General features: G+C 50.8%; 1 protein-coding gene across 4 annotated transcripts in view; it reads right to left on the bottom strand.

Annotated features, from left to right (window-relative positions):
* The window catches only part of GRIK4 (glutamate ionotropic receptor kainate type subunit 4), a 212,423-nt gene that overhangs the window by 16,817 nt on the left and 173,336 nt on the right, over positions 1-22,270 (bottom strand). For 2 of the 4 annotated variants that reach the window (XM_076358471.1, XM_076358472.1), the window contains 3 exons: positions 12,698-12,805; positions 11,456-11,659; positions 2,297-2,410 (listed from right to left, as the gene is read on the bottom strand). In XM_076358471.1, coding sequence (XP_076214586.1) covers positions 2,297-2,410; positions 11,456-11,659; positions 12,698-12,805 — 426 coding nt within the window. Of the gene's footprint in view, positions 1-2,296; positions 2,411-11,455; positions 11,671-12,697; positions 12,806-22,270 lie in introns of those variants that run through there. The other 2 variants (XM_076358473.1, XM_076358474.1) reach the window with 2 other exon arrangements.

The raw sequence follows: 22,270 nt of genomic DNA, 5'->3' as shown, positions 1-22,270 counted from the left end.
AGTTTGGTAAATGCCTAAAGGGCAGGCGGGAACATGGCTGTGTTGCGTTAGTCTGGTACCAGCGCGAGCAGCAGATGGTCTCTGCCCTGAAGAACTTACACTCTAAGTAGATGTGTCGGACACATTTATATCGAGCTCGCACAGAGGCAGCAGCAAATGCCTTGCACTTACAGAGCAGATCACGTGCAAACCCTGCACCAATATTCCTGTGTTTCCTCTGGAGGGAGCGACATCAGCCTCACGCTGTTCAGGGAATGACACCTCATTAAGGGACTTGCTGAAGGTTATGGTGTAAATTGGAGGCAGAGCACGCATGGTACTCAATCCCCAAACTTTAAAAATACACGCGAGAAAGCAAGAAACTTGGTTATAATCCCAGCCAAGAGATGCTGGCAGAAACACCTCCCGGATCCACGGGGCAGCTGGTGGTGTGAAAAAGCAAGCGTAGCAGGGAAGGGACAGTTACACTTGACTTCTGGGAGCTTGAAGAGTCTGACCCTTTTTGATCAGTTAAGTCATTGATCCTAAATTGTGCACATACCAGAGGAAACAGAATTTTAACTAGATTTTAATTACTTGTTTGTTCTTGGTAGGAGCCACTCAGCACAGAGAGATGTATGCGCAAGTTTGTTTATGTTCGTACCAAAGGCTGCATCCTTAACAGCCTTGCGAATTGAGAGAGGGGGCTGGGAGAGGCAGCTTTAATTGTTTTATCCTTTTGGCTGCTGTTGTTGAGCTGATGGGAAACCAAGACTGCAATTCGCATCACACTCGGCACCGTACAGAGCACATTTCCAAAACGCAGATTGGGAATAATATGACATCCTGTTGCAAAGGACCTGGATGCCAGAGCTTGCCTCCTGTGACACCGGGGAACCAGGGGCTTTGCCTGGCCCATATGGGCGTAGCTGGGGAAAAATCTGTCCTCTCCTGAGCTTCAGGAAGAAGCTAGAACAACAGAAAGTTGGAATGCAAGAGAATCTATAAGAATTTAAGACAACAAGTGTTGTCTAAACAAAGACAAGACACAAGGCTATGTACGTGCTTGCATGTGTGAATCCCCTGGGCAGATTCACAGCTGCTCTGCTCCGAGCCACAGGTCCATGTGTTGCTAAACAGCCACCACGTAATGCCTGACCTGCCTTTTGGGTGGCAGCGGCTAACCACGCCGCTGCTGCCGCTGGAGTTGCACAAGATTATTGAATGCAGCAGAGCGATAACCAGAGCTAGTTGCTAAACAACAGCATGCCTCCCTTCTCGCTCCTCCCTGGTCAATGCAGAAGCAAGGGGGTCTAAGAGCACCCATGCAAGGCAGGGACCACCTGCAGGGAGCACCCTAGGAGTAAGTAGCCTTCCCTGGGCTGCAGGGCCTGCTGATCTTTAAGGTGAACAACTGAGAGGAGGCAAATGAGAAGGGCTGAGAGGAAAGGAACAGAGCCCACGCAGGGCAAGGAGCCAATTGCCCACGGTGGAGCTCAGCCTGCCACCCTGCCTGCCCCGGGGCAGTGCCCTGGGCCACTCGAGGAGTGCCATTTTGCCCTTTTCCTGCCTGTGATTGAGAAAGCAGAGGACTCATCTGCATGTAGAGCATTTGCAGGAGGTCACAGCAAAGAAAGTGATCCCAGATATCTTCCTGGCCTGATCTTATTCTCAGATGTGAGAAAGCAGCAAGGCTGCACAACACAGAGGCTGGGAACATGGCTGAGATTAGGGCATTTGGGCCCCGACACCAACAAGGTGCACCCATAGGTGTCCTAGCTCAGTCTCCCAGGCAGTCACCCCACCGTAAGTGCAAATGGATGGTGACTCCACGCCAGGCTTGCTGCAGTTGTGGAGCCACCCAGCCGCGCTGCTGGGCTGCTGCACCCATCCAGCCTAGCGTGCCCTTAGCACACCTCGCCACAGCGGGCTCAAAGCCACGCTAAAGCCACCCTATGGCTTTCGCTGGGCCTGAAGCAGAACCAGACAAGCTGACATCTACCCACACTTCCCCTGGTAGCACCGATCCGACAGGGCTCTGCTCATGGCCCCCCACCACGCCTGGAAGTGCTGTGTGCCTGGGGAGGATGGGGAAGGGGAGCCAACAGGGCTGGGGGGTTGAACAATGGGAATCGAATCCACCAAGCTGACACAAGGCAGAAAGACAGTGAAAAGAAGGAAATAAAAGGTCAAGCACATTTGTGTTTAAATAAGAAATGAAAATATTTTTATGAGTCATTCATTTCTCTTCTATAACTAGGCACGTTTGCATGCAAATAACGGAGGGACATAAACGGTTATAAAATAAGTCTCTTACCATATGAACTCGGTAGAGAATGCTAATTCCCAAAGTCATGAATGGCTTAGAGAAATCAATCACCTTCTCCCGCTCCGCCGTAATCGTCAGCCCTGCCACGGCCAAATCGGCTTTCTGGAGAGAAAGGAGAGCAGAGAATATCAGGACCCTGAGCCTGGGAAAGGTGCAAGGCAAGGAAAGCAGCAAAGCCGTGTCCGGGGCCATGCAAGACACCCGCTCCTGGAAGATGGATGTCCCATCTTTCTGGGACAGGGCGCATTTGCTGCAGGGCAAAACCCAGGCTCTGTGGAAACCGCGGGAGTTTTGCCGGTGACATCCACCGGTTCGGACTGTGCTCCTGCACGCCTCTTCCCTGGGTGGGTTTCACATAAGCCCTGCCCAAACACACTCCAAACTTTAACACACCTTGTGCTCCAGACCATTCTCTGTGTTTTTCCTTTCTTTGCCTGGGTGTTTTTATCTCTATGCTTACAGGTTGGAAAAGCACAAAGCTCCCAGTGGGGAGCCTGCTGTGCTAGGAGCTGTACTAACAGCGAACTTCATTGAATGCTTTAAGACGTGGCAAAACAGGAGCCATCGAGACAATAAATACTGTTCTCATCTAAAGAAGATACAACCTCCCCCTTCCAAAGCCCCTGTTGAACACAGCTGTCCCCTTCCAGACAAGACTGTTACCTGCAAGCGCCACAGGTAGGAAAGCATAACAGAGCAGCATCATTACCCCCATACCCTGAGTCATGAAGTTTACAAGCCTGCCAACCCCAGACTTCCAAAAGTGCAGACTGGTCTCCAAAAAATTCAGAGGACTGGCATAAAAGTTTCCAGATTGACTTGCAAAGCAAATGAGATTAGGGGGAAAAAAATAAAAAGAATTTCTTCCAATGTTAATACCCTTGTAATATAGATAAGGGATTTGAATTTTAAATATTATTTTTATTACTATAGCTCTTTTAATGTCTGTAATTGCTTTCTGTAAAAATGAAACCTCCTCCATTCCCTTATACATTTTGTTTGCCTGCTTTGCAGGATGACGATTATGCAAGTGGAAAAAGATAAAGGGGCGGGGGGGAAGAAAAGCTATTTGCACTTGTTGTCCCCGAGTTTCATAAGGTCTGTGCAGAAGGCAAGGCACCATCAGGCCCCAAGACCCACTAAAATATGCAGCTTAACTCCCTGGATCCATGCGCTAGCTGTAAATGCACCACACAAAGGCAAATTTGTGGGTGCATCACTCTTACCATGCTCTCTGACCCTGCTGCTCTTGCATTATTTTCCCTTAAGAGAAAGAGGACTAATCATCTCCGGGCAGAGCTTTACTGGGGGTCTCTCCCCCGCCTCTGCCCCCAACAGACTTGCCCACCTAAAGGCAGGCAGAGCGGAAGGGCCAGTGAAAGGTTGGAGTTGCAGGAGCAAAGAGCAGCACTGCTGGAGCCCGCAGGAAGAAGGAAGGGGAAAGGAAAGGCAAGGTGATCTGCAAGCCTGCCCAGTAAGGGGGGTCATGGAGAAGGTGATATTTCACAGCCCATGCAGGACTGCTTTATTGGACAAGCCCAGTGCCAGATTTTTGCAATTGTTTCCACGCAGCTATTGCAGATTCCTAGGAGGTTCAGGCTGGAATGAATTATGAGCTAGGGAGAATTTCTGCCTAGTCATTTACCCACGGGGTTTTTAAAAGGCACCAATAATCACAACGTGGTGTGTGAGCAGTTGAGCCCTATGTAAACACCAGCAGATTATTAAGATGGGATCGGTTCATCTGTGGAACATGGCATGTGAGCAGTTTTATCTGCAAGGAAAGTCTAAAGCTTCCTAAACCTCTCTTGTCTATACTTAAAAGGGTTTGCAGGTACTATTGTCTTGGGGAGAGCTCTCCCAGCAAAGCCCCTCATGAAGATACAGATTATTCTAACGGATTTCTTCTCCCAGTTCTTCAAACTGAATACAATTCTACCAGCAAAGTCATAGACTAAATATGCCGCATCAAAGGTGTTTCAGGCAAAAGCTCTAAGGACACTTCCATTCCTACCCAGAGGCCAATACAAAGGCGCTGCTGAAAGGAGCAGCACAGCCCCCAGGTTTACCCAGCTAAGTCACCATCCCTTGCCTGTCCCCACCCTCTCAGGACTGAGACGTGGATGCCATCAGGGAACTTTGTGTGCTCTGGTTATTGCCCCCAACTATCATTGTCCTTTGGGACCCTTCCAGATCACGTAGGCAGCAACATCTTGAAAGCTGCTCCTCCCTGCAGAAAATATAATGCAAATCCATCCCCCTCCCTTTGCCTACGGAGCAGAAACTCCGCGCAGCAGAGCTGCCCTCCCCGGGTACACAGGTTTTGTGCCCAGGTCCCTTCTCTTGTCTCCAGAGGGTCTTGCCATTCCATTAGAGTCGATTTCCTTCTGCTTATTCCCTGCCTGGTCAACTTTTGTCCTTTCAGGACTTCTGGCAGCATCAGAGCTACAGTAGCTCGCAGCACATGCACATCTGCCTTCTCCTGTGCCAGAGCTCCCTGCAGCAGAGACCCGGCTCCTCGCGGCTTCAGCTGGGGGCTGTGCTCTGTCAAAGACTCTCTCTCTCTCTGCAGGCTCAGAAGTCATGCAAGTTAAGAGCTGATTTCTGCCAGCAAGAAACTTTGATCTGGGAATGGCATGCAATGTATTCTCTGCCTGCATGTCATCCATTTCATGCTTTCAACTTCGCTTCCTGATGTTCACAAAACTTCTTGTGATTCACTGAGGTCAGCGTAACTTAGTTACAGAGGAGCTTTGCAAACCCGAGCGCTCTCCAGCCCTCCCCACCTGAGCACGGGTAGGAGTTCGCATTTTATAGGCTAAACAATGCACTGGGGGAAGAAATGGATTTTGCTTTGTGCTTCCGCACTCTGTCCGCAACTGGGCCCTGGGGAAAGGGAAAACAGGAGGCAATGGATGGGGGAAGAGGGGGCAAACTGTTTGATTTTCATCCTTCCAGCACAGTTGCAGCTATAAATGTCAGTGTGAAATAGGCTTAGGAAAAGACCCAGAGCATTTTGGGAGTAGAGACAGACGCTTAACAAAACACTGCTTAAACGAGGCCAAGCTCTAACTAGGCGAGAGGAAGCCCAGGTGGGCTGGTGTCTGAGATAAAAGCATGAGCTGCCACCACCATACCTGGCGTTAACCGTGGGATCAGCCTGCATCAGCAGACAGGCTTGCGCTGCCACTGGAAAGGATGTTAAACATGGGGGCTGAGCCGTGCTCCTGAAGAGCAACAACAATTAAGCAGCCTTAAGAAGCAAACTGCAGGGACTGCCAGTCCGGAGGAGGCGGCCGCCTCCTCGCTGCGGATGCTGACAAGGCTCATCTCGGCACTAATGGTGATGAATGGGGCCTGACGTCAGCCCTCAGCCCGGGCAGAGAGGATCCCGTCGAAGCCTCCCGCGGCACTGGGGACCGGCCGGAAGACTGGCCCCGCTCTGGCCCCGCAGCGATTCACAACCTCCTGTCAAGCTATGGAAAAAAAAACACAGTGAGAAAGTCCAAGTGGCATTAAGGCTTTGGGCTGTCTCTGTGTCAAACACAGGGAAAACAAGCCTGAAGGACAGCTCTGGGGGCACAAAGCTGGGATTTCTTCCACGAGCACGAGTCCCTGACTTGAACAGGACCTTGGATGCTACATTCCCGGGGTGCATATGACAGCACCCTTCTCACCAGTGCTGCCCACAGAGCACTGACAGGGTGGCCAAGGTCAGAGAAAGCTATTTCTTACACTGCCCCCGTGCTTGGAGGGCCTTCTAGAAAGCCAAAATCAGTGTTCAACCTTCAGGACCCACCTGACCGCCAGCTATTACCCCCATTGCAGACCCATTGGCATCAGCACTGCTGCTGCAGATGCCTGCCCCGCCGGAAACCCATCCGGATTCGGTACTGAGCACCCATCTGGATGTGACCCTGCTTTGCGCAGGGGGTTGGACTGGATGATCTCCAGAGGTCCCCTCCAATCTCTGCTATTCTGCGCAACTCTGCGAAATAAGCAGCAGCCACTGCACGGCAGTTTGGCTGCAGCCTGCTCACCTGGGCAGCGGCTCCCGAACTGCCGCGGCAATGACAGAGCAGTCTCTCTGCATCTGCAGATCTGTCCCACGGCACGATGGGTACGGCTCAGCCGCCGGATCAATGTACTGATTGCTTCTGCTCCAGCTGCCCATCTGATCTGACAGGAGCTATTTTAGGTTGTGTGGCTCCTCCCGCTGGAGCGAGCGGCAGCCAGGTTGTGCGTTCAGATGCATATTCTTGCATTTAAAAGCAGAGCCAGATGAGGGTCAGTCAAAACTGGTGTTTGGGTTTTTTTAAGGACGTGCATGAATTCTGCCATATGAAAAGTGACAGCTTGAAAGCGCTGGAGGCTGCAGCCCTCCATTTAAGCCATAGTCAGAGATGGGATGACCAGCAATCAGTGCAGATGTCAGCCTCAAGTCTGTCTTCACTCGTGTTTCTTCACCTGGACTATCTCTAGGGGTGGGAGGAAAAAGTCTGTGCCAGGTGTTCACCATGCCCATGGCAAAAGCCAGTTAACGTGAAGCACCAGGAATGGGGACCCTAAGCCCGCAGGGAACAGTAGCGAGACCTAACCAGCTCACACCACACCCAGCATCTTGTGTGCAATTTTGGCAAAATCAGCAGCGCGATGCAAACCTCTCTGCCCGTACCCTCGCTGTGTTTGCTCAACAACCCACGCTCCCTCACTTCCCCACTCCCCCTCGCTCCCCACCCTCTCAAGCCCCCCCCATGTCACACTTGCCAGCGCGATAGCGTGCAAACAGACTCCCCCTCCCTCCCTTCACCCACGCACAGCTTTTCTTGCTGAACACCAACACCCACTGCCGAGCGGAGAGCAGGACTCTGCCAATTTTGAAATATCTTCTCCCTCCTTTCCCCTTCCTGCCATTCCCCGTCTTCGGAGCAGTTGAAGGGAGAGGGCCTCTGATTGTAAAGCACCACCTGGTCACCAGCAAGGAAGCTGGAAAAAACCATCACCCCAAAGCTTTAAGGTCCTTTCAGTTCTTGGTGTTTCTGCTCCTGAGGCAAGACCCTTCCACGAGATGGACAACTTCATCTCCCTCACTTTAAAAAGAGCTTTGACCACCACTGATCCCAGCCAGATTCAAACCACTGACACAGATACCAAAGATCTAGCATTATTCCACAGCATCTCACTCCCCAAGTGATCCTGCGCAGAAGGGAAGAGCAGGAGCTTGCTGTCCCCAATCACCTGCTCTTCACGCTGTGCACCTCCTCACTCCGTTCCTTCTACAGCAGCACCAGCCTCGCCCAAATACACTTGCCCTGGAAACACTCACAGATCTGCTGTGTTACCATTATCAAACGTGATATGTTATTTAAACAATGCCAAAGGAAGCCTGGGCAGCTGATACAAGCTGCACAAAACACACGGTCAGTCTGCATGGAGCATACTCCTGCCGAGGCTGCTTTGTCCTTCCCATCCCCTGCACCCTGCCGCAGGTGAGCGGGCTGGGTCCTCTGCGGACGGGACCGTCACCTAGTGCTGGTACCCAGCCAGACAGGGTACTGATCCTGGCTGCACCAGAGGGAAGTTTCTCGGAGATCTTATAGCAAAACTGCAGCGTCAGATTCCTGCCAACAAAGCTTCCTGGCAAAACCAAACCACACCATCTCTTCTTAGCTCAGGTCTATTCTCTGGGGGCATTCCTGAGATGGGTAAATTCAGGAACTGTTGCTGAGGGATCTCTCAGACACAAGCCCATCTCCTCAGGGAGGAGCAAGGGAGCTGAGCACCAATGGCTCGCTGTGAGCCGATGTACAGGCACTGAGCACAGCCACCACGGCACTACACTACCAAGACAGCAAATACAGGCGTGGCAGAACAAGGAGAAAGCCGTCACATTGCCTTGAAAATACATTCGTTGGCTTGTATCAGACTAGCGAATTCATTTCAGCTCGAGAATGCACTGGAGAGAGAGAGACAGAAGACCAGACAACCATCAGGGACTCTGAGCCAGAGACTGTACTGCAGCGGGAAGGAGCAAGACGTAATTCTTCCAGCCCTATTGTCCCCTAAGGCTCTGATGCCAAAAAACAGGAGATGGGAAGATTTGCTGTTCCCCCTTGTTTGCTTGTTACGGATGGCACACGTGTACGGTGTCAGCCGAACTGCTGGAGACTGCAGTTGTCTGTGCCAGAGCCAGCAAGGCTAACGGAGGAAATCTGCCCCGGCTGGAGAGCGGCTTTACTCCCTGCTCACTCAAGGAATGAGCAGGGTGTTCAGCCTCCCTGCCCTGCATGCACGGAGGGACCAATTAGCTCGGCGTTTTCCGAGTTTGTGACATCTTTCACTAAGGAATGGGCTTGAGTCCCTCCAAGTGATTTCTCCCAAGCCAGATCTCCATCGGCTGATCAGAAAGTTTACAGGTTTCCTGATCTGACGACAAGTCAGGCTGCTGACCTAGACACAGGAGTCTCTACAGCTCTTCCACTAATCCCCCAAGCCATCCCCTCTTCCTTAGCTCTTAATTAGTTTTGCGAGCAGGTCAATAAGATATGTACTGGTGAATTTGAGTCAACAACAAATTTATGTTTATATAGCAACCTTCTCAATCATATCATAGTGCACAATTAGCTGTAATAGAATTTCCAGTACTTAAGAATAAATCAATAGCTGGTTAATTTAGAAGCAATAAAACGAAACACTTTGCCCATATAGACTATAGTCGCTCTGAGGAGATTCCCCCAGTGCCACAGCGGGATTACAGAGACAAGAAAAATACTGGAAAGGTATTGCATGGAGCTGGATAATTTTCTGACCTTCTGGTCCTGCATGCTAAGTGCATGTGAGTCAAACCTCACTTTCTGACAGCTGATCGGGGTCAAGAAAGAGTCTATTTCCTACGATAATACAGCACTGTACAAAGAGACAGGCACAGAGCTTTTGTTTTGGGTAGGATTTGGGAAGTTTTGACCCATGTGACAGGTTTGCCCTCTCTGTGCTAATGGCTGTATGGAGAAAAGTGCCTAAGGAATAAATCCACTGAAAGAAGAACACGTGTGCCCAACATAAGATCTTTTGGCTCTTCTGCTTCGAGTGGTCCTGAAGAGGTACAGGGGATGAACAAGGGGCTGGAACCGAGGACAAACCCCACTGACAGTCAGCCCCCAAGGAAGGAGAGGAACCCCTTGGGCTCTGAAATGACCTCAGAATGCAACGTCCCAGGCAGCCCTGAATAAACACAACAGCATGCACACGGCCAGATCTGCGCTGGCTGACCTGATCCAAAGTGCCAATCCCTGGGACTGATCAAAAACTCACTGAAATCATTATAAAGACTTTAAAGCATCTAGAAAGAACAAAGCAGAAAAAGCTTTTTCTCTTCTCCAATTTTTGATTCAGCCTTGCCAGCTCTGTCCTGCTGAAGCAGAAGTAAAAATCCTCCTAAATAAGGCTCGAGCTGCAGAAGAAACAAGTGGTTTCTATCTGAAGATGAAGTTAAAACACTTATCACTAAAGAAAAACAACCCTCCAGAAGCTCCCATTTAATGGAGAGGTACTGCCAAGGTTAGTAGGCCAAAAATTTGATGGCTGTTCCCTTCCTTTGTTTGCATAGATCACACGCTGCTCTCTGCGCCTTCCTTCTTGCCTCCCAAAAGAAACGTTGCAGAACTGTAATTGTGTGTGTGTGTGTGTATATATATATGTATATATACACAGAGAGATACGTATAAAAACTATGCCAATAGCCCAGAGCATTTGCAAACAACTGTACAGAAGGCTCTTCAGAAGAAGCAGATGGAGGTGGGATCTCAGCTGGTGTCAAGAGACATCGCTCCGCCGGGGAAGGGCGACCCAGGAGATAGGGCGCTAGCTCAGGAGGGATCTCCAGTCCATACCGTGCCCTGTCCCTGACCCTCAGCAAGTCTTTTAGACCTAGAGTTGTCCCACCTGACTTTAGATACTCAGTTGAAGCTCCTAAGGTAGGTAGGACGAGCGTCAGCCAGGCCCCCTTTGCCATCCAAGGAAAGCAGCAGACAGATACTGGTGGGCATCTTCTAGAGATGCTCGCTCGTCTCCCACAGCCTGGAGGAAAGCTGTGGCAGGAGTCCCAGACCCCTGCCTGGAGCCACAGGGGATGGATTCGGGCCCTCATTCCTCCGCTTTGCAGGAGGGTTGCACCACTGTTGTGAGGATAATGATGGGGTGGCTCAGGGGCTCCTCTCACACAGTGGTGTGGATTATCATAAATACACCTCACTGCAGAATTGCCACCAGCTGAGAAACTGTCGCTGGGTTCTCACAGGCGCTTCGGTAATAACAAGGCAGGGTAGAAATCGGTGAGTGAGGAAGTATTGGTTTAAATAACATCAATCTTAACGTTAGCTTTGCCTAAGCCTATTTTACTAAGGATCTCGGAGCATTTCAGAGCTTCAGGATCCCTGGGGAAGGAATACCTTTAGCTGTAGAGGAAAAAAAAAAGCGCAGGGAGGGGGGTACAGGCTGACTGAGCACATACATACGCAGAAGTGTTGTCAAACCCAGCAAAAGCATTCAGCTTTCAGTCTAGCTGCTGTGCAGCAACATGGCGAAGGAGAGCCATGAAAAAAATCTCGATCCATGCATTTCAAGCAAACAAAAACGTTCCTCTCCAAAAACAATACTCAAAGTCAAGGAGCTGAAATGAATCTGCCAAAACTTTTCTCGATAGGAATGCGATTCTTGCTTCCCTCCCAAACAGTGTGTTTTTCTAAGTTTTCTTCAGCTTCTACCAACCCCTGCCAGAGCCTGCATATTTTCCTGTTTCAAGTTTTCATTAATTTTTCCACTGGGGAAAAAAATAACCCATTCTGTATCAACAAGCCCTTACACAGGGACCCCGGAGTCCAGGCCTCCCTTCCAACAAAGCGAGGACCCCTGAGAACACCCAGGGGCCCTAACTCCTGCTCTGACTACTTCACACGCTGTCACATCGACACAACAAATATATTTGCCATTGGGAGAACACATTAAATGGAGATCTTCTGGCCAAAATCTCACAAGTGGACTAAAACCCCCAACCATCCTTATCATCCTGGAGCACTTAATAAAGCATCAGGGCTTTTCATTGCCAAGTCCCACTAGAGCACAGTTGAAAAGAGCAGCTAATTCACTTACCCGAGCAATCAGCTCCCCGACCATCCCTGTCCACGTGCCGTTTGCCTCAGGGACTCCATACACACCATCGCCAACGAGGTGGATCTTGTAGTTGAAACGCAGGATCTCTGCCAGCTCCTTCAGCATGTCCACGCAGAAGCCCTCGTAGCGGTCATTGCCTTCCAGCTCCTGATGGTTCCACTTCAGCATTAAGTAAGGGTTTTCCTGCATTGAAACTGGGCAGCTGTCATTCCCATCTTAACCGAGGCATCCCACCAGCACAGCGCCGAGCATGGGGCAGAGAGGGCAGTGGGCTCCCTGGCAGCACCGGGGTGGCAGAGGGTCTGATAAGGGGCACCCAAGCCAACCTCCCGCCCCGATATATCCCTCTCCACCAGGGTATAAAAGATACGGAAAGCTGGTTTGATCTCTTGGAAACCCAAAGTGGCGTAAAGCTAGCAGAGCTGTTTCTACACTGGTATTCATTGGCCCCTGCTGTGTCAGGGACGTGCTGGAGGTGCAGCAGATATATCCCAGTTTAGGATATGAAGCAGAGCTAAGGGATCATGCTTTGGGGGCTGTTTCCAACAGGCATATGCCAGAGCAGCCCAGTGATTGCTCTGAGTTACGGCAAGACATACAGATCCCAGCCTCTCTTGGCATATAGCCACTTCTACAGTTTGTCCCTCTTTTCAGCAAACTTTGTGGGACATGAGGAAACACTGCCCAGAGTTCTTCAGGATTCTGAGTGTCTTTAAGGAAGGAGCAGAGGCTCTGGAAAAAATCATGGGACAGGCAACACCTGGAAGGGGAATTTGTTGAATAAGGACAGTGGTGCCTGTAGATGTGGAGTCTTGGTTTATAAAAGTTGTACCCATCTTAGCCAATTTTGGTAATTTTGTAGGTAGAAGGGGCAACTGTCCCTTCCAACTTACCAGCTGTACGCAAAACAAGAACATCATTCAGAGATGAATGTAAAATGGAAACTTATCCCCATCCCAGCCCTCTCCCCAGCTGCTTCTGAACTCATCAAATATCATTTCCATATGAAACATCAACTTGAGTTTAATTACACTGTCATGAATTGTCCTCAGTGCTGTAATTAGAGATTTGATCGTCTGTTCTTTATGAAATCAGTGTGCGATGCTGCATGCTGGGGGCCGAAGGGGGTAGGAAGAGGGAATAATATTCTAGCTGATTGACACCCCTAAGTGTTGGGCTGGCGAAGAGCTAATGGGAACTGTAGGTGACCCCCTCACTTACCAGGATGGTGGTGACAATGAGTGTGGTGTTGAACAGACTCTCTGATATGTTGGAGGAGAAGATCCTGTTGTCCATGCTGAGTCCTTCAGAAACATGCCAGTGGCCGATCTGGAGCAATAAACAGCACAATAAGTGAATTTACAGGGCAAATTATTGTACGCACCCGCCATATGGCTCCAGTGACTAACAACCATCAAGCTGGCCCTGGAAGCGGTGTTTATGAATGCTCCATTACCTTTACAATGCACCCCTGCAATGGGCCAGCAGAGAGATTAACCCACTGGTGCACGGCCCCGGCACACCCCCACCTACGTGACAACGCCAAAAACCTGTCCCTGCTCACGGCAGGCGCTGCCTTCCCACGCGTCCTCCCTGCAGCTGCGGCAAAGCCCTGCACCAGGAGAGAGCTGTGTGGTGGGCAGCTCCCTGGGGCTTGCGGCGGCCAAGCAGCCTTCTGCTTCGTCCCCAGATGCCACCAAGACAGGTCCATCTTACCCAGCAGCCCCCACGCAGCCAAATCTGCAAGCTCGTCCCTCCCAGAGCAGTGTGGCTGGGAGCCTCTGCTGTCCCTCACACTAGGGCATGGCAGCTAGGTCACGGCCACAGGATGAAGACTTGGTCGTCACTCGCAACCTGGTGCATTTTGGCAGACCCCTTCACCTCCTCAGTTCTCTGGAGGTCAACTCCTAAAGGGGACAAGGGCACAGCGGCGCTTCACGGGAGGCTGCCGGAAAGGCAACGCTGTAGCCAGGGTTTGGCTCGGCTGCACCATCCCGCAGTAAGACCCAACCACCAGCACACACGGCAGGGTCAGCGCTACACCCAGGTTTGATGACACTGAGCTCTTCACACGGGCACCATGTGTTACAGACACGGCTCAGAGGAGCTTCAGGAAGTGCTGAAGTCTCATGATTTCACAGTGAAAGCTCAGAAATGGGGAGACTGGGTTCCTGCCTCCAACTCCTGTCCTGCCTTATGCTGTTTCTGTAAATTTGAACAAAGGTTTCACCTGCCTGAAAGCAAGGAAAACCTCCTGCTGTCCTCCTGTGAGCGTCACTGTCATTAGTTAAAGGCTGGTATAGGCCACTGTGAGTTCCTTGGAGGGAAAAGCCACTTCACAGGGAGTATCACAGCATCGCAGCTTCCCTTGCAATCACCAGAGCAGCAGCACCGACATGGGGCAGACTCCTTCCAGCCCTGACCAGCAGCTCCACCTTGGTGGCAGGTAGTGAAATGAAGCCAGGTTCTCAGCAGTGCTGCACCATGGCTCATCTCCTCTATCTGCTATAATGGATGCCAACTACTATGATTAAGTACCTCCAAACCCTTTGATTAGGCTCATCACACCCAACAGCTCCATGGACAGCCTAATTCACCCATCCAAGCATCAATGTCGCTGCAGCAAACCTAATTCCCACAACGAGTGGCAGGGACCAGGCCCCCAGTGCTCAGGAGGACATTGTGACTCAGCTGTGACACAACGCAACCAGCCACTGCCTTCAGCCAGGGGGAGGAATATTCAGCAAAACCTAATTTTAACTTCAAGAGCCTAATCTCCTTCCCTCAGAGCTCTGGGCAGAGAGATCAGCACCTCCAGAAGCTTGTTCAGAGCGTGCAAATTAGACTCTCGCTCTCTTATGCTCCCTAAAAGAGCCTCTGTTTTTTCTCATGGATAGACTGGCGGCTGAGGGAGGCCAGCTCCCTCTGAGACCCCTTCTCTCTCCTTTTTCTCCTGCAAAGCCTCTTTGCCCCCGTCAGGTCCCAGCCCTCTGCATGCTGGATTGCTGGCCACAGCCTAAGTCCTCTGACACCACTGAAGCGAGCTGCTGCAACCCTGAGAGGTAGTGGGTGACCCCAACATGCAGGGGTGTCTTCATGGCTCCGCTGTAGCCATGGTGCCAGAGCAAATCTGTTCCCAGTTCCCTCACACTGACACGAGCCATCTTGGGTGCTGTCGGTCTAAGGCAGATTATCCTTTCTCTGTGCCACGGTTGTCAGGGTGGTAGGAACAAATCGATTTCTCTTCCGTCAAAGAGTAATCTTATTATGTTCAAATAGGTGGGTGGAAGGCGACACAGAGCTACGGGCCAGGCGGGTGCACCGCCACGGAAATGAATGGGAGGCACGCTGATTTGCACCACTCCAGGATTGACTCCATGCACTCAGGCGCTTTTCTTGGCAGTGCTTTGCCTCTGGCATGACTGATGGCTCGAGGACTTCAGAGTCACTTCCCAGCTCGTGCACCTGAGCCAAACACAACCTGAAACTGCAGCCCTGCTGCTACACTGTCAGCAGACTGAATTGCTCTGGACGTTGAGGAAAGGGCCAAGTCCTTTCTTCTCCTGGCTGTCGGTGCAAATCCAGCCCAAGCGACTGACAAGCCATTACAAAGGCAGCCATCTGCGAGGAGTCCCAAATCCAGTCTCCTCATCGCTAGGCACGAGGAGCAGTGGGAAGTGCAAACAGGACAGCTTACACTCGACGGCTCTGCAGAACGAAAGCAGGCAGGGAAAGCAAACGACAGTCATGTGCATGTCTGCTCTCCTCCCTGGCTGGATTCGAGGCACCGGGATGCAGCAGCGCAGGCAGAGCCAGTTGAGTCTCTGGGGGGGGGGGGCTTGTTTACTCTGCGCATAACACAACAGAGATTATTCCTCCAAGCTGTCAGCCCAGCCCCTTCTCCAACATTAACAACGCTCTGCTAAAAGCACCTGTCACGGCAAGGACCTCTGAATGTGTTGGAAGCATTACCTCTTGGAGTCTCCCCACCAACAGGAGAGGCACTGGGGGGTTATTAGCTTCACCTGACAGACAGGGAGATGGAGGCACAGTGACGGTGTGTCAGAGCAGGCTGGGAGCAGATCTTGGGCATCCTGTTCTCTTGACAGCTTGTTGTGGCTTAACTACCATCAAGCTCGTAGCATCGCGGTGACATTGTAGTGCAGGACTCATCTCTGGGAACAACAGTCCCAAATTGGGAGATTTACCATGTACTTCGTGGACAGGGAGTCCTTGAAGCACAGCTTTATCTGGCCTGCGCAGGGTCTGCATCGGTGTGATGGGATAGATTTATCCCAGCTGTATTCCTCAACTCTGCACAAAGGTGCTTGCCTCTTGCTGTGATTGCTAAACAACAGACTCTCTGCAGCAATTGCCTCTCTGAGCGAGTGATCAGTCATAAACATTGCCTAATTTTTTTTCTCCCAGATTTCACAACCAGAGATTAGTGACAGATTAACTTTAATTTTAACAGCCCTCACTGTTCTCAAATTTGTCCCTCCCCTGCTGGCATATTGAGACTAATTGACTGCCTCCTCCTCTGACAGCGCAGTGGGTTTGACCTTGCTTTTAACACAGCACCAAAGCCAAATGCTCCCATGTGCCGGGGTACTTCCACCCCATCCTGGCTCATACCAAGCTCACCACTGTCCCCCTCACAGTATGATAAAGCTGCTAATTGACTCCTCACGCTGTTCGCTGTTTCTGAAGCGTAATGTGTCAGAAGATGTCTGGGATCCTCAGATCTCTCCCTCTCTTGCAAGATGGATGTCAAGGTGATTTTAATCATCTCTATCTACGTATAAAGAGCCTCTGAAAAACAGAAAACATTCATCTGCAAAATGTGTTAGAAAACGATCAAATGCCCTACAGGGACACGGATAAGACGATCCTGTTGTTAAGGTTCTGGACTAGGACTTAAGAGTTTTTAGGACTCGGGATTTTTTAGTAGCGGATATGATTGGTCTGTATAAATACACCAGGTGGAGGAGGTCCATAGCAAAGAGGTAGAACAGCTTTTGAAGCTAAAATGATAGCGTTGGCACAAAAATAAATAGATATAAACCAGCCAGAAATAAACAGGCTGAAAATTAGAAGAGAGTTTCTAATGATCAGAGGAGCTGAAGTGACGGCATACCTTTCCCAGAAGAGCAGCGAGGGCAACACAACCACCTGGTTGCAAGTTGGAGCTTGATACCTTTGCAAGGGGGATTGTGCACCCTCGTGGCAGGTGACAGCCCGTGGCCTGGATGGAGAAAGTTCCCTCCATGTCCTCATGCTGTGTGGTCCCACTGCAGACCCCCACGATGTCATCTCTGCACCTCCTTGCGCTCAGCCCCTCTGCCTCTGCCGTAGGGAGAGCCAGCCCTGCTCTGCCCGTCCTGCCTGCAACACCTGCAAGCACCTCGAGTCAGGAGGTCTGTCTTGTTATATGTCCTTGTTATAGGCAGGGAGCAAACACACAGTTGCAGTGCGAACCAGCCCAAAGAGCCTCGAGCCTGGAATAAGCAAGGAAGTGCCATTGCTCGTGACACTGCCCCATCCCCACAGACAGGCAAGGTCCCTCAGATTAGCTGCTCTGCAAAAGGCGTTATTTGGATCGGTGACGCTTAAAGATTTCACATCTCCGTAGAAAATCACCAGCGGCTAACGTGATGCAAGTGGGGCATTCCCAGTTCACTCCTTCAATCCTTCAGCTCCTCTGTTCAGATGCAGCCACGGTAACGATCCCTGGGCTTTCAAGCTCCTTGTGGCGCGAGATGACAAAATACCACTCAAGCTAATGATTTTAATGAAGTCTTCTGCTCAATGCCCCGCAGGCCTGAATGGCAGCTGATGGCAGGGAGAGATGACATGGCAAGACCTCTCCATAAGCTTCAGAGGCACCACAGGTACTTACCACCCCCACTCCTCAGCTAAAAATTAAGGTAAAGACAGCCCTGAATACAGGTGTCTTAAAACAGGCAGGAGACCGCCACTGCAACAAACCCAGATACCTTCTGGGCTCTGATTAGCAAGCGCTGTCCTACAGGTTGCTTTCATCACCTCGCCTTCCTCCGTGTCCCCAGGAAAAGGAAGGAGTACAAAACACTATCATCTCTCATCAAGTCTGCATTTGGAGAGCCCTGTCGGCACTAACGGGAAAGAGACTGTGCCAGGAGGAGATACAATTAAGTAGGTACTTCGTACATGGTGCCTTCATTGGCCCGAAGCGGAGGGAATTCGGGGGCATCTGGGGAGGGAAAGGGAATAAAACAAACAAATGAAGGAAAGCCAGAGGACACTGCACAGGTCTGCCACGTGGCTGGCACTCCTGAAGGACACTACTGCAAGATTGATGCCAGCAAGGCAAGCAGGTAAAAGCTTCCTCCACAGAAGTTAGCACGGGACACAGAGAGCACCAACTATTAAAACCTGTACAACCACAGGACACGCACACAACCCACCCGAGGCCACGCAGCAACCCCAGCAATCCCCTTCCTCCCCAGACATCCCCTTCAGACAACATGATTGGCACCTGGCATAGCCCAGTCAGGACGTGATGGTGGCACGCACTGAGTTCACCGGGTCCTGGGGGGCAAAAGACATTCAGTTCTTGGCAGGATCCGTCCCTGAACTCTTGCTGGGGGTAACAGCTAAAGAGGAACAAGCCCCATCGAGACTGATTAGCCACTTCTAAGTTAAAAAGGTTTGATGCGGTGGGAATTGCAGAGGGTCTCAGAGCTATCGGCTGGTAACTCATCTGTATCTCATCAACATACCAATTAGACACCCCCGTCACTTCCACTGCTCTGTCTCAGGACACCAGCAGAGCCTTTAGCTAAACGGCGACTAATCAGCCACACCTAGGACCGGACAGGAGCAAGGGGTCACAGGCAGAGCTGGGGACAACCTGACCATGGCAGGGCTCCAGCCCCAACAGCGGCTTCCCCTGCCGCTCCTCTGCACACTTGCCTTCCCTGGGGCTGTATCAATCACAGCCCCTCTTCATTTCCTTCTCCTGTTAAGCTGCCAAACCTTAGCTCTTGGTTTACTGCAAATCACTATGCTGAAACCGGAGGGGTGTGCTGCAATGTTTTTTAAAGGGGCAAAGAAAGGGAAAAAATAAAACGATGACATTTACAAACTCAGTCCTTGTCGGATCTATGGATCACCAACACATTAATGAGTCTGTGCTTTATCGCGCATCCTATGAACAGAGAGCAGCTCTCATATGGCTGGGGAAAAATTTCCACTAGTTAAGCTAAATCAGGAAAAGACACGTTTGGTGCATTACATAAATGTATTAAAAATTGGATGTCAAAAAGCCCTGTCTCTCCTTGCCCAAAAGCAACAGCAAGTTAGAAAATCTAAGTGTCTCTAATTTGTTTGCTGGCTGCATCAGCTTCAAAATTTGGTGAATTCTCTATCAAAGCTGATGAGCTGGAAGTCCCAGTGGCTTTCATAGATGGAAGGAGAGAGAGGAGGAGAGAGAAAGAGAGAGAGGGGGAAAGAGAAAGAGAAATGGGCAGCGAGCATGAGCTTGATTAAAAATAAGGAGGGAACAGAAGTGTTTCAAACAAGAGCCTGAGTAAATCAGTTAATATAACCCTTGGGAACAGGATTGTCTCCAGGGTGTGAATGTCTGTTCCTTACCCCATCCCCTCACAGTGGGTTTAATTAAATGATTTCTAATGATTTATTTAGCCATTTTAGTAGCCTGGGAGGAATACAGAGAAATTGTCCAAGCAGCCAGGGATCAGGTTAGGAAAGCTAAAGCCCTGATAGAATCAAATCTGGCCAGGGACATCAAGGGCAACAAGAAAAGCTTCTATAGGTACATCGGGGGTAAAAGGAAGATGAGGGAAAATGTGGGCCCTCTCCGGAAGGAAATGGGAGACCTGGTTACCCAGGATACGGAGAAGGCGGAGGTACTCAATGACTTCTTTGCCTCGGTCTTCACCGGCAAGTGCTTGAGCCTCACCGCCCAAGCCGCAGAAGGCAAAGGCGGGGACTGGGAGAATGAAGAGCCGCCCACTGTGGGAGAACATCAGGTTCGAGACCATCTAAGGCACCTGAAGGTGCACAAGTCCATGGGACCTAATAAAATGCATCCGCGGGTCATGAAGGAACTGGCGGATGAAGTTGCTAAGCCACTATCCATCATATTTGAGAAGTCGTGGCAGTCCGGTGAAGTTCCCACTGGCTGGAAAAGGGGAAACATAACCCCCATTTTTAAAAAGGGAAAAAAGGAAGACCCAGGGAACTACAGGCCAGTCAGTCTCACCTCTGTGCCTGGGAAGATCATGGAGCAGATCCTCCTGGAAACTATGCTAAGGCACATGGGAAATAAGGAGGTGATTGGTGACAGCTGACATGGCTTCACCAAGGGCAAATCGTGCCTGACAAATTTGGTGGCCTTCTACGATGGAGTTACAGTGTTGGTAGATAAGGGAAGAGCAACTGACATCATCTACCTGGACTTGTGCAAAGCATTTGACGCTGTCCCGCATGACATCCTTGTCTCTAAATTGGAGAGACATGGATTTGATGGATGGACCACTTGGTGGATAAGGAATTGGCTGGATGGTCGCACTCAAAGAGTTGCGGTCAATGGCTCGATGTCCAAGTGAAGACCAGTGACGAGTGGTGTTCCTCAGGGGTCAGTTTGGGAACTGGGGCTGTTTAACATCTTTGTCGGCGACACAGACAGTGGGATCGAGTGCACCCTCAGCAAGTTTGCCAACGACACCAAGCTGTGTGGTGCAGTTGACACGCTGGAGGGAAAGGATGCCATCCAGAAGGACCTTGACAGGCTTGAGAGGTAGGCCCGTGCGAACCTCATGAAGTTCAACAAGGCCAAGTGTAAGGTCCTGCACATGGGTCGGGGCAATCCCAAGCACAAATACAGGCTGGGTGGAGAATGGATTGAGAGCAGCCCCGAGGAGAAGGACCTGGGGGTGTTGGTTGATGAGAAGCTCAACATGACCTGGCAATATGCGCTTGCAGCCCAGAAAGCCAACCGTATCCTGGGCTGCATCAAAAGAAGTGTGACCAGCAGGTTGAGGGAGATGATCCTGTCCCTCTGCTCTGCTCTCATGAGACCCCACCTAGAGTAGTGCATTCAGCTCTGGGGCCCCCAGCATAAGAAAGGCATGGACCTGGAGGAGGGCCACAAAGATGATCAGAGGGCTGGAGCACCTCTCCTACCAAGACAGGCTGAAAGAATTGGGGTTGTTCAGCCTGGAGAAGAGAAGGCTCTGGGGAGACCTTATAGCAGCCTTCCAGTACCTGAAGGGGGCCTACAAGAAAGCTGGAGAGGGACTTTTTACAAGGGCCTGTAGTGATAGGACAAGGGGTAATGGCTTTAAACTGAAAGAGGGAAGATTTAGATTAAATAGAAGGAAGAAATTCTTCACTGTGAGGGTGGTGAGGCACTGGAACAGGTTGTCCGGAGAAGTTGTGGATGCACCCTCCCTGGAATTGTTGAAAGCCAGGTTGGACGGGGCTTTGAGCCACCTGGTCTAGTGGAAGGTGTCCCTGCCCATGGTAGAGGGGTTGGAAGTAGATGATCTTTAAGGTCCCTTCCAACCCAAACCATTCTACGATTCTATGATTTTTATTACAAGCCAGGCTGACGAGAAGGAAATAACCATCTATAGCACAGCAGAGTGGCCTTTGGCTTCCCTTTGCAGTGACCAAGAGGGGCAGGCAGGATCAGGCAGGACCCTGCCCAGATTTCACAGCTCTGTCTGGGGACACCCTTCCCAGCCGGGCACGTTTCGAGAAACTCTTGCAGCCTGTGAGAAGCCCTAACACTCCTCTGGGCATTGCTATCAGTCAGGCAAGACCCCTGAGAGGGGGCTGCCTGAGAAGGGGAGAGCAGACAGTGGAAAGGCTGCCGCAGGCATACAGAACAGTTTTATGAAGACTAACTCATCCCTGGTGGGTTTCTGACCAGGAGAGGGCTTGCAGCCACCACAGGCTCTCACAGCAGGCAGCTGCGCACACCGAGGGACTGCCCGGTCCTTCCAGCACCTTGTTACTGCGACTGGAAGTGATTTATCACCACCGCGTTCCGATGGGAAATTTGAAAAGCTTAGTCCCAGCGCAGCTTTTCTGGGTACCTCTGAAACACGAAGCTGCTTATTTTCCGAGCTGTTGCATGCAACAGGTCAAAAAGGGCTTTCTCCTGTCAGACCGGGTTTGTGGAGAAGAGCTGAGACTTGTCTCAGGCAGATTAGGCTGCAGTCAGAGCTCTCTGCGGAGCTCTGGGAGAAGCACTGCTCCAAGAGGACCTGTGCATTTAATGTGAACTCCCTGCCACATTTAAACCCATCAAAAACATAGCTGTCATAGCGAGGTTTACAGCATTTCTTCCTTTGCTCCAGCTGAATGCATGCTCTTATTAATGCAGATGGGGGCTTGGATCTGTCACTTTTGCTCAGAGTATGATGGGTTTGGGAAATGATTAAAAAGGGCATTGGTGCTATGAGAGATCTTACTGTGGGGAAAATGCCATCCCAATCCCCCGCTCACTCAGCTAAAGGCAGCATCAAAGCTGAGCTGTCACTTGACAGGTAAGAACTGGCAGGCAACATCCTTGCCAAGGCTAAAATTCACTGCTGCCAGACCAGGAGAGATTTCCTAATGCCAAAATGCTCTGTCGGTGTGGGGTACGATACAATAGCTTTTGTTCTCTGCCAGCGTCGAGGAGAAGTGGCAATCTCCGAGGAAAGGGCAGGTGTGGAGCTGTCAGCAGGGAAATAAGACAGATGAAACCCCTTTTTCTGGGACTTCCATTTTTTTCCTGAA

Source organism: Aptenodytes patagonicus, chromosome 23 (genome assembly GCF_965638725.1).
Source record: "Aptenodytes patagonicus chromosome 23, bAptPat1.pri.cur, whole genome shotgun sequence".
Classification (NCBI taxonomy): Eukaryota; Metazoa; Chordata; class Aves; order Sphenisciformes; family Spheniscidae; genus Aptenodytes; species Aptenodytes patagonicus.
This window is presented reverse-complemented; position numbering and strand designations above follow the sequence as displayed.